General features: G+C 38.7%; 1 protein-coding gene across 6 annotated transcripts in view; it reads right to left on the bottom strand.

The window, feature by feature from the left end:
- KDM4C (lysine demethylase 4C) overlaps nucleotides 1-12770 on the bottom strand; it is a 411129-nt gene that overhangs the window by 317792 nt on the left and 80567 nt on the right. For all 6 annotated transcript variants that reach the window (XM_070375870.1, XM_070375869.1, XM_070375868.1 and 3 more), the window contains one exon: nucleotides 1987-2036. In XM_070375870.1, the coding sequence (XP_070231971.1) occupies nucleotides 1987-2036 (50 nt within the window). The remainder of the gene's footprint in view (nucleotides 1-1986; nucleotides 2037-12770) is intronic.

Here is a 12770-nt window from a genome sequence, read left to right as displayed (position 1 = left end):
ACCAGGCTTCCCCATCCCTGGGATTCTCCAGGCAAGAACACTGGAGTGGGGTGCCATTTCCTTCTCCAATGCATGAAAGTGAAAAGTGAAAGTGAAGTCGCTCAGTCGTGTCCGACTCTAGAGACCCCATGGACTGCAGCCTATCAGGCTCCTCCGTCCATGGGATTTTCTAGGCAAAAGTACTGGAGTGGGGTGCCATTGCCTTCTCCGGGTTTTCCCTACTTTCTTCAATTTAAGTTTGACTGGCAATAAGGAGTTCATGATCTGAGCCACAGTCAGCTCCCGTCTTGTTTTGCTGACTGTATACGGCTTCTCCATCTTTGGCTGCAAATATAATCAATCTGATTTTGGTATTGACCATCTGGTGATGTCCATGTGTAGAGTCTTCTCTTGTGTTGTTGGAAGAGGGTGTTTGCTATGACTAGTGTGTTCTCTTGACAAAACTCTGTTCACCTTTGCCCTGCTTTTTTTTGTACTCCAAGGCCAAATTTGCCTATTACTCCAGGTATCTATCTCTTAATTTCCTAATTTTGCATTCCAGTCCCCTATAATGAAAAGGACATCTTTTTTGGGTGTTAGTTCTAGAAGGTCTTGTAGGTCTTCATAGAACTGTTCAACTTCAGCTTCTTCAGCATTACTGGTCCGGATATAGATTTGGATTACTGTGATATTGAAAGGTTTGCCTTGGAAATCAACACAGACCACTCTGTGTTTTTGAAATTGCATCCAAGTACTGCATTTCAGACTCTTTTGTTGACTATGATGGCTACTCCATTTCTTCTAAGGGATTCTTGCCCACAGTAGTAGATATAATGGTAGATGGACAGGTAATAAGAACCTACTATAAAGCAGAGGGAACTCTACTCAATCTCTGTGGTGACCTAAATGGGAAGGCAATCCAAAACAGAGTGGATATATGTATACCTATAGCTGATTCACTTTGCAATACAGCAGGAACATAAATTGCAAAGCAACTATATTCCAGTAAATTAATTTTTAAAATTAAATTTTAATTAATTTTAAAAATTAATAAAACAGCAGCTAAAACTGTTTAAAAAAAGTGAGAGAAGAAGATGGACAAGGTCAAGGGAGGCACAACTGAATGAAGGTAGTCAAAAGATACAAACTTCTACTTATAAGATAAATAAGTACTAGAAATGTAACAAATAACATGATAAATATAATTAACACTGCTGAGTGTTATATGTGAAAGCTGTTAAAAGAGTAAATTCTAAGAGTTTTCACCATAAGAGGAGATGTTTTTCTATTTATTTTCATATGCATATGAGATAATGGATGTTCACTAAACCTATTGTGACAATCATTTCATGATGCAAGTCAAATCATTATGCTGAACAGCTTAAACTTATAACATGTTGTATGTCAAGTGCATCTCAATAAAACTAGAAGAATAAAGAAAACAAAGAGGGACAGAGTCTTTAAAAAAAAAAAAAAAAAAATTTCAAGTTCCAGTAAAGTATGCTTAATTTTACTAGTCTAAGAAGGCATACAATATTATGCCTGTCCCGTCACCTGGAAACATTCACCTTCATACTTCAAGCACTCTCAGGCCCAAGAGAGGGGGATTTAACACAACCCTTTGGTGAAATGATATGGCAACATGAAAAGTACCCATAAAACATCCTAGAGCCCAAGATCCAGTATCAGTACTTCTCTGAATTTATCTCAATGGTACAACTAAAGGAAATAAAAATTTTATTGACACAGTGATGTTAAGTACATTACATAAAGGAGAAAAAACTGGAAATAACTAAAATAGGTTAAGTGAAATCAGTTGACAAAAACAAAGCAGCCAACTAAAATAATCATGATGATTATGCAATACGGAAAAATTAAAATTGCTCAATGAGAAAAATACTTGGAAGCCAATAACTTGAAAAGAATAAAATTAACATGACATTCTACTCTGTAAAAATACCTCAGAAACAAACAACCTATCGTGTAGATAACAGATAGCAAGCTTACCTTGAGCTAGTCTTTCCAGTCGTTTTCCATGTTCTGGGGGTATTGCATACCTAAAATTTTAAACACAAATAACAGCTTTAGGTTTGTAATTGTTCAGCTCGTATCCTAAGGGTGTCTATTTCTAAATAATTTCATGCAAAAAAAAAAGTCAATCCCAAACTCCACATAGATGAACTAAGCAGAATATTAGAGAACCAAACATAGAGCTGTATCTCTTAAACACTAATCAGAGAAAACATAAACTTAAATCATCTATTTCAATGCCCCAGATCACCATTCCAACCACATTTTACACATTAGGGAACAAAGGCCCCAAGCCACCAAACGACTTGGACAAGGCAGCACCTGGCCACAACATGGAGATTAGAGCCTCCCTTGTAACACTCACAACACCATAGCAATCCAGGGCTATTTTGGGTTTTATGTTTTTTGTTTCAAGCTTGTTTAGTTTGGCCTTTGTTTTTAAGCAGAATTATTTTTTAAAAACCTTTTTTAAAAATTTAAAAAAATAAAACTTAAAAATTTACTGACAAGCAGGACAGAAAATAAAACTATTACATCAATGTTTGTATCTCCACCAAACCTTTCTAAAAATATTGTACTTTTCAAATATTTTTTTAAATACAAGTTTACCAGCCATAAAAAAAGTTGCTTTTATTTATTTCACAATTATGTAACTTTTAAAGTCTTGATATATAGAAAAAGAATCGTTGGGAATTCCCTGGCACTCCAATGGTTAGGACTCGGCACTCTCACTGCCAGAGTGCAAGTAGGATCCCTGTTTGAAAAAAGGAATTGTTTATCCTTGGACAACAGAAATTCTTCAAGTATTACTCATTTCTAGTTTGGTGTTTTAAAAAGTTAAATACTTGAATTTGTTTACTGTGAACTTAATAACAAATTTTAAAATAATAATCTTAAGTTAAATGATCATTTCACGTTTTAAATAAAAATATGTTAATCTTCAGACCTACATTTGCTGTTTACTAGCTCAAGATATATTAAGTACAAGTTAGGTTTTTACTAAAATAACTTTTCTCATTTTACTTAACACCACACTTGGTTGCATTTAATGCCACTGATAACATATGCAAAACTTAATTGGATCCGATGTAACTAGGCAATTCTCTAAAAGAAAATTCAACCATATATCCTGTTGCTTAAGGCACTGTTAATAAAAGTATTCCAACTGAATTGGAAGATAAAAATTTTAGCATAACTAAATGATAATCACTCAACATATTTATACAGTAGTCACTTCTTAACAATGTTTAATCCCTGGTTTACACTATCAAATATACCCAGAAAAGGGGACACACACACCACAGACAAGCAAAACATACATGCTAAGACATGCACATGTATACACACAGGCATGCACTCATGTAAGGGCTGGACATGGAGATATTTATATTTATGTATCCAGATTCTTAAAAAATGATATCAAAGTTACAGTTCATTAGTCTGAAATTCAACCATCTGCTCCCAGAAAATATAAGTGTAAGTACATATAAATGTATATATAAGCATAAATATAAGGATAAAAAATACCCTTGACATAGTCTTTCAGTTGGTTCTCACAACTCTGACAAAAATCACATGGCCAACACATAGCCATCACATCTCTAAAAAGGGTTCTAGTAAAAATTCTCTGGAGGTTAATCATTAGAAAGATTTTTGCCATATACTATACATGTATCAAAAATTGTTTAACTTAGACATACACTGAGTGTGCCTCCTCAATGCAGCTTGGGTCACTAAGGTGTAATTGACCATTACAGGTGGAACCTGACTTTGCGATGTACCCTTCCAAACCTACCCTCCGTGATGTGCCCAAGTCATCTCTGCAAACTACAGATCTGACCATGACAAAGCCCTGGGTCTTCTTCCATGGCTGACTTACCTGAAGGACAGAAGCTGAGCATTTTGCAGGGCACACAGACCTGCTGCAGTCCTAACACCTCTTCAGCTGCATCTACTTATCAATGTCCCATCAAATCCTGTTCTTTGGCTTTACCAAAGAAGCCACTTCTAGTGCCTTTGTTACTTCATACCTCCACTACTTTCCATCCCCTATTTCTGGGCTTTGTATACCCTTACTATCCCCGTCCAGCCAACAAAACCACCACTTCTTTTTCTCACCCAGCTTGAGTCATCCCCAGGGAGAGACCCACACTCCTCCTTTCACTCTATCAACCACACAGCAGATAGCCTTCCATCATGAACTCAGAATTTAATATTTTTTTACTTTTCTGTCTCCCTTTCTCCCTTCAAACTCACTAGGCGCAAGGACCAGTGTCTCTTCTGGAACAGAGCACCAGAAAAGCAGATGCTCAGAAAGTGTTTGCTGACTTTTGTGGGCTCTCAAATGATGAATCATGTTCCTGATGAAACATATGGAAGGAAGGATGGAAGATGTGGAAGGAGAGGAAGATGTGGAAGGAGAGGAAGAATACAGGAAGAAAAAAAAATCATGAAAGTGAGAAACTAGAAGAACAGGCAAGAAATTATATAAGCCGATACCTCATTTCCTAAATACAGGGTCAGCCTGGCATACTCAGGACAACTCTACCAGTTTCAATTTCCCAATTCATTCAAATGTCTAATTCAATCAAATCTTTCTCCCAGGACTCTGTACTTTCAGTGTGGACTCCCCATTTTGCCTTCCCTTCTCTTCGTCCCCTGTGGATCTCACCCAGGGCTCTAGTGCATAGAAAATCCATGGACTGTGAAGGACAAAGTGTGCTCACAGTAGGTAGGCAAGACTGGGGGACCTAATTTACACTTAAATGGCATGGAAATGGCTGGGTCTGCCCCCAGTAGACCATTACCATCACTAAACTATCTCCTTGGGCGGCTACAGACCTCATATCACTATCTTAGCATAAAAACTTTTATTCCTTCTGCTTGGCTTTCAAGATCCCAACCCCCAAACACAATTTAGCCACAGCCACAAATATCAGCAGTCCACTCCCAACAGTCTGGACTATTAATTATTCCCTCCCTCACAGGGGTTTTGACCTCACTTCTCACCACAAACAGCCCCTCCTTCCTGCTTCAAAACCCAACCTCCCAATCCCTGCCCAGATTTCACCTCCTCGATGAAGCTTTCTTTGACCACTGGAAACCTCAGCAATTCTACTTCTTTCCTACCTTCCAGAGTCCTTCCATTATACTTCTCACATAGTGTTTATCATCTACTGCTTTCCACAGCTAGCTGTTGTGTGGTATGAATAAATCACTTTTGTGTGGATAGGCACCGTGTTCTGTGACAGAATACCCACCACCACACAGGAATTCTCAAATAAATTATCCCTTTTAACCTACCTAGTACAGTGAGAGTGTCTGCTTCACAACTGGGTACTCTGTGCCACCACTGCTCAATTAGGCAACTGATTCTTAATTCTTTGAAGATATAAGTGTGTTTTATACTTCTCTGTATCCTTTGAAAACCACCATTATGTCTACCATTGCATACCCACACATACGTATTGATTTGCTGAAATTACTAATTCTTCATTTACCCTTTAGGACAGTGTATTTGTTTCAGACATAATGAATATGACAAACAGTTCTGCTAACATTAAGAAACCATGAATCACTAATAAACTAGTAACATACTAATTAGATATTTTATTTTAAAATTAGCATCTTTTATAAATTAGAGGGAGGAGAGATCTAATCTGAAGGCCAAGGAAAACAGAATAATCCTTCTAGGCACATCTTTGGGTGGTTTACTCAAAGAATAGACCCAAAATGGTGTTATCTTGGTAGCTGAAATTTACACACATTATCTTTAACTGAATAGTATCAGGCTGACATTTCAAACTGTCAGTTGGTGAAACTGTTTTTCAATTGGTACTAGATCCATTTCTTTGATTAAGGCTTTGTCTATGAACTGGTCTCTGTATTGCTCATTTCAAGATATGTTCAGACCATTAGTCCATCAGAAATGTTTACCAGCACTGCTCAGAGGGTAACTCCCATTTCTCTGATAATCCCCAATGTCCCCCTAATTTCTTTCAGGAAACCATCAAGGACAGTTTCACCAAGCCAAGGGCCACCAAGAGGAGCTCCATTTCCAAGTCCAGGCCATGCTCAGGCAGGTCAGTCCTGAAACAGCACAGACCTCAGCTCCCTTCCCCTGATGGAGGCTGTGTGTGAAGTCGCCCTGCCCTCCTTTGCATATATTTCCTCTTCTTCCTGCTGTTTCACTCTGTCATCTCACACGAAGATTCAAGCACAAGTCCCCAAAGATTAGTTTTCTGACAGACAACTCTAAATTGCCTTTCCTTCTTGTACGAGCATAAGCAAGTTATACTTTCAATAGTTACTAAAGTGTTGAAAGCTGAGTGAAAAGAAAAACTGACCAATAAAATTACATCGCTCATCACAGCTACCATTATCAAGCACTTATAATATGCCCAACCTCGTGCTAAGATCCTGTGATTGAAGTTCTCTTACTAACACCTCCATTTTACTGATGACAAAACTAAGGTTTAGAGGGATTAATTTTGTTAAGCAAAGTCAATGATAGACTGGTACCCAAGCCCAGATCTGAGTCTAGAGCCCAAGATGTGCTCTCCAGCCCCATATCCCAATCCTGTTTCCTCATCAGTCACACCAAGATGCCAAGAGGAAGGAAGTGACAGGGGCTACCAAGCTCATCCCTCCCAAGGAAAACCCACACCATTTACAATGATCACTGCAATTACTGCAGAGTGAGCCAACTTTTGGAAGTAAAAGTTTTCTGCCTGCTAACAGGCCAAAGTCCAATATTCACACAGAATACTTCTCCCAGCTACCCTTCTTACATTACCCATTTTTAAAATTCGCAATTGAAAAAAATCACTACCTTTGAAACTAAAGTAATAATATATACCAGGCAAATGATAATGACATTTTAAATAAAGTGCAATTACAAAAAACAAAGCCATCAAATCACTACTCAAAACTTGTCTTTGGTTCTTGTTACAAAAAGCTTCATGAATCAAAAAGTGCCTAAATTATATTTCAGAAAACTCAATATTTCTGAAGTAATTTACCATACACTTTTTAATTAAGGCCTATTCCTAATTGTGTCAAAAAGAAGGTTGAACTATAGATTTTTATATGTGTGATTATGTTACATTTCCACATTACTGATGTTAACAAGATTCACCATTTGCTCATTTATTAAAGTTTAAGCAATAATATTTTATATTATGAAATCTCATTAGCTAACTGTGAAAACAGAACACTGCTTACTTCATTTTCAGTTCTTAAATAAAAATAGATGAATGTGAGAAACAGAAAGTGTGACTATAAGGGCTGCTTTGGTGGTAACCACCCGCCACCCCCACTGCTGGATGAGGCCCTCAGCACTTTCAGCAAAGGGATGCTCCTTGTCCCCACGTGATACTCACCCAGGGTCTAGTTCCCTTCCTCATGATCATGCTCCCTGGAGAGGGAGGGAATGGTGGCCAATATGCAATGAATGCTCCAAGCCTGAGTATTGAGCCCTGGCCCTCTTGCCTCCATTTGGGACCCTGAGGCCCTGTCAGGGCCAGAGCTGCCTCTGGAATCTGCCCAGGGTTTGAAGGCAGTCAACTTTTCCTTCTGCCCAGTCCTGCCTTCCTCCCTCCCCACAGCGGCTGCGTGCAGAGCACTATCCTAGATACTGCCAGCACACACCTGAGTCTCAAAATTGGTTTCCTGAGCAACACATGCTACAACAAACAATTACAATGCACGTGTTTGTAAGGAGGTGTCACTTAAGCATTAGACCTGCAAATACAAGCTGGTCATCTCTAACTATGACCTGGAGAATGAGGTGTTTGAGCTGAGGCCCTCAGAGACAAAATAAAAAGCCTCTGAGAAAAGGAATTCAGCCAGAGCTTGGCCTTACCCTATGCCCATCTGTGGCCCATTTCCTGACAGAACAATTAGATAGAAAAAATAATATCTAGCAGCCACATGTGTAGACCATCGTAAGTGAGACAACTGCATCAAGAAAAAGGTATTATAAAGTATTAGTTGATATCAACTATCAGATCAGATCAGATCAGATCAGTCGCTCAGTCGTGTCCGACTCTTTGTGACCCCATGAATCGCAGCACGCCAGACCTCCCTGTCCATCACCAACTCCTGGAGTTCACTGAGACTCACGTCTATCCAGTCAGTGATGCCATCCAGCCATCTCATCCTCTGTCGGCCCCTTCTCCTCCTGCCCCCAATCCCTCCCAGCATCAGAGTCTTTTCCAATGAGTCAACTCTTTGCATGAGGTGGCCAAAGGACTGGAGTTTCAGCTTCAGCATCATTCCCTCCAAAGAAATCCCAGGGCTGATCTCATTCAGAATAGACTGGTTAGATCTCCTTGCAGTCCAAGGGACTCTCAAGAGTCTTCTCCAACACCACAGTTCAAAAGCATCAATTCTTCGGCGCTCGGCCTTCTTCACAGTCCAACTCTCACAATACATGACCACAGGAAAAACCATAGCCTTGACTAGACGAACCTTTGTTGGCAAAGTAACATCTCTGCTTTTGAATATGCTATCTAGATTGGTCATAACTTTCCTTCCAAGGAGTAAGCGTCTTTTGATTTCATGGCTGCAGTCACCATCTGCAGTGATTTTGGAGCCCCCCAAAATAAAGTCTGACACTGTTTCCCCATCTATTTCCCATGAAGTGATGGGACCGGATGCCATGATCTTCGTTTTCTGAATGTTGAGCTTTAAGCCAACTTTTTCACTCTCCACTTTCACTTTCATCAAGAGGCTTTTGAGTTCCTCTTCACTTTCTGCCATAAGGGTGGTGTCATCTGCATATCTGAGGTTATTGATATTTCTCCTGGCAATCTTGATTCCAGCTTGTGTTTCTTCCAGTCCAGCATTTCTCATGATGTACTCTGCATATAAGTTAAATAAGCAGGGTGACAATATACAGCCTTGACATACTCCTTTTCCTATTTGGAAGCAGTCTGTTGTTCCATGTCCAGTTCTAACTGTTGCTTCCTGACCAGACAATATTAAAGAAATCTTTATGTTTTAATACTGATCTCTTCAAAGTACTCAACAAATAATACATTCAGAAGTGCAGTGGTTTTTTAGTACGAGATGACTGATTTCCTGTTTTCTGTGGCATCCCACAGGGCATCAGGGTTTTCTGAGGGTTCCTGAAGGAAAGAGTTGCTGAGGGAGAGTTTCATGATACACATTTCAGGCAGGTCATCTCTGCCTTTATTTTCAAATTTTGTATAATTTGACCTTCTTAAGAAATTTTCATTTATGGAGTTTGAGAACCTCCATGCTAGGCCAGTGTCTTCCAAAGTGAGGACCCATCACAGGAAAATTTTTTCTGGTTTACGCATGAATACTCAGAATAAGAATTTGATTCACGTAAGACTTGGAATCCAGTAAAATTTTGCTAAGAACAGGTGTTATGCTACTGCTAGAAAATAAAATGGAGTGTGGGGGTAATAAAAGCTATGCTTATAAACTGTAAGTTTCCTGAAGACCATTCTGTCTTATTCACCATGGTATTACTAGCACCAAGACCAGTACCTGACAGGTGGGTGACTCCATAAATATTTAATGAACAAACAGGAAACAAACAAACAAACAAAACCAAAAATCACCAAACACAGACGCAATGTTTTACAGAATCAAGCATTAATATAACAGAAACAAAATGCCATTTCAAGAAGAATAAAAAAAATAGTAACTTCAAAAATTGGAAATAAAAACATGCCCATAAGAAATTATTTGTTCCTATCAAAAATTTACCAAAACCAGTACTTTCCCAAGGAAAAACAATCTTACCGTATTTGGAAATCTTCAGTGGATGGTATACTTTTGAAGTGATCATTTATTCAAAGGATAATTATATCATCCGTAAGAAAAAGTATCACTAGCTTAAAGAGTTCCACTACAACTGGCTTACAGAGTTTTAACACAATTAACTCCAACAAAGTACTGAAGCATTTTCAAGGAGATTTCCTATGATTGAAGTTTAATCTTCAAGGGAAAATTACCTACACAGCTACTTTACAGTTGGAAACCTCTTTGAAAATTGAGAGGCTTTCAAAAGTGCACATTACCCAAAGCAACCAAGCTACCCAACGACAACTCAAGTAATATTCAAAACAAACAAACCAAAAAAAAAGTACACAGCCTTAAATTAAAAAAAAAAAAGTATTCGCTTACATGCAGATTTTTTTCTTTTTTTTTTAAAGACATCAGTTCACAGAAAAGGAGATCAGACTTGTGGTTACCAGAGGCAGGAGGTGAGGAGAGGCAGAATTGGAGGAAAATGGTCAAAAGGTACAAACTTCCAGTTATAAGATAAATAAGTACATGAGATGCAATGAACAACATGACGACTATAGCAACAATGCTGTATGATACACAGGAAAGTTAAGAGAGTTAATCCTAAGAGTTCTTATTACTGTACAAGAAGAATTTTTTTCCTTTTTTCTTTTTATTGTATCTATATGCGAAAATGAATATTAGCTGAACCTACTGTGGCAATCACCATGGACAAAGCTAGTGGAGGTGATGGAATTCCAGTTGAGCTATTTCAAATCCTGAAAGATGATGCTGTGAAGGTGCTGCACTCAATATGCCAGCAACTTTGGAAAACTCAGCAGTGGCCACAGGAATGGAAAAGGTCAGTTTTTAGTCCAATCCCAAAGAAAGGCATTGCCAAAGAATGCTCAAACTACCGCACAGTTGCACTCATCTCACACGCTAGTAAAGTAATACTCAAAATTCTCCAAGCCAGGCTTTAGCAATACATGAACCATGGACTTCCAGATGTTCAAGCTGGTTTTAGAAAAGGCAGAGGAACCAGAGATCAAATTGCCAACATCTGTTGGATCATCGAAAAAGCAACAGAGTTTCAGAAAAACATCTATTTCTGCTTTATTGACTATGCCAACGCCTTTGACTATGTGTATCACAACAAACTGTGGAAAATTCTTAAAGAAATGGGAAAACCAGACCACCTGACCTGCCTCCTGAGAAATCTGTATGCAGGTCAGGAAGCAACAGTTAGAACTGCACATGGAACAACAGACTGGTTCCAAATTGGGAAAGGAGTACGTCAAGGCTGTATATTGTCACCCCACTTATTTAACTTATATGCAGAGTACATCATGTGAAATGCCAGGCTGGATAAAGCACAACCTAGAATCAAGATTGCCGAGAGAAATATCAACAACCTCAGATATGCCAATGACACCACCCTTATGGCAGAAAGTGAAGAAGAACTAAAGAGCCTCTTGATGAAAGTGAAAGAGGAGAGTGAAAAAGTTGGCTAAAAACTCAACATGCAGAAAACAAAGATCATGGCATCCGGTCCCATCACTTCATGAGAAATGGATGGGGGAACAGTAACAGACTTTATTTTTGGAGGCTGCAAAATCACAGCAGATGGTGACAGCAGCTATGAAATTAAAAGATGCTTGCTCCTGGGAAGAAAAGTTATGACCAACTTAGACAACATATTAAAAAGCAGACACATTACTTTGTCAACAAAGGTCCATCTAGTCACAACTATGGTTTTTCCAGTAGTCATGTATGGATGTGAGAGATGGACTATAAAGAAAGCTGAGTGCCAAAGAATTGATACTTTTGAACTGTGGTGTTGAAGAAGACTCTTGAGAGTCCCTTGGACTGCAAGGAGATCCAAGCAGTCCATCCTAAAGGAGATCAGTCCTGAATATTTACTGGAAGGACTGTTGTTAAAGCTGAAACTCCAATACTTTGGCCACCTGATGTGAAGAGCTGACTCATTGGAAAAGACCCTGATGCTGGGAAAGATCGAAGACGGAAGGAGAAGGGGACAACAAAGGATGAGATGGTTGGATGGCATCACCGACTCAACGGACATAAGTCTGAGTAAACTCCAGGAGTTGGTGATAGACAGGGAGGCCTGGCGTGCTGCAGTCCATGGGGTAACAAAGAGTCAGACACGACTGAGCGACTGAACTGATCTGAACTGACTGTGGCAATCACTTCACAATATATGTAAATCAAACCATTGCACTGAATGATTTAAACCTACAGAGTGATGTATGTCAATTATGTCTCAATAAAATTAGGAAAAGAGGGACAGCAAATGGTCACATGTTTCTGCCAACACCTGACATTCCCTAAATTATATTAATCTTCTTCATTCAAGTGGGCTGAGAGGTAACTTAGAGGAGCAAAGACGATGACAGCAACCCATCTAACTCAAGCCCTTGTTGATGTGTAATGCCTTCTCCAAGGACATTCACTTTTTTTTAACCACACTTCAAGGAAGATTGTTACATGGGCCTATTTTGTCTCTGGTCAGATCATTTCAGACATCACACGACTAGATGCAATGTACACTCAAAAATATACATTGTAAAATAACATTCTGGAAGTGTCATGCATGAAGCCTCATATTAGTCACTTGGAGGAAAGAAAGAAGGTTGGATTTGTACTATCTGTGGATTTCTCTCTGGTAAGCTATCAAATCTGTTATCATCACTGAAAACCAAAATGTAGTAAAACTGTCTAAAAATTTCTAACAGTTTTTTGTTAACGTCTAAAAATTTCCTATATATCAGGTTGATTGTATTCAAGACATCACACAGGATACATGACTGCTTTATTTTATAGGTTAATTTTATAATATTTACCCATAAGAAACCAAAAAGAATATTATAAAAAGATCAATGAAGCCTGAAAGCAGCATGGTGCTGTACACGTATGACATACAAGGGAGCAGATCACCCAAAAACCTGCTTCAGCAATTAAACACATCTATGAAGGCA

The sequence above is a fragment of the Bos mutus genome, chromosome 8, assembly GCF_027580195.1.
Source record: "Bos mutus isolate GX-2022 chromosome 8, NWIPB_WYAK_1.1, whole genome shotgun sequence".
Classification (NCBI taxonomy): Eukaryota; Metazoa; Chordata; class Mammalia; order Artiodactyla; family Bovidae; genus Bos; species Bos mutus.
Note: the sequence above shows the minus strand (reverse complement) of the source record. Positions and strands in the feature narration are given on the sequence as shown.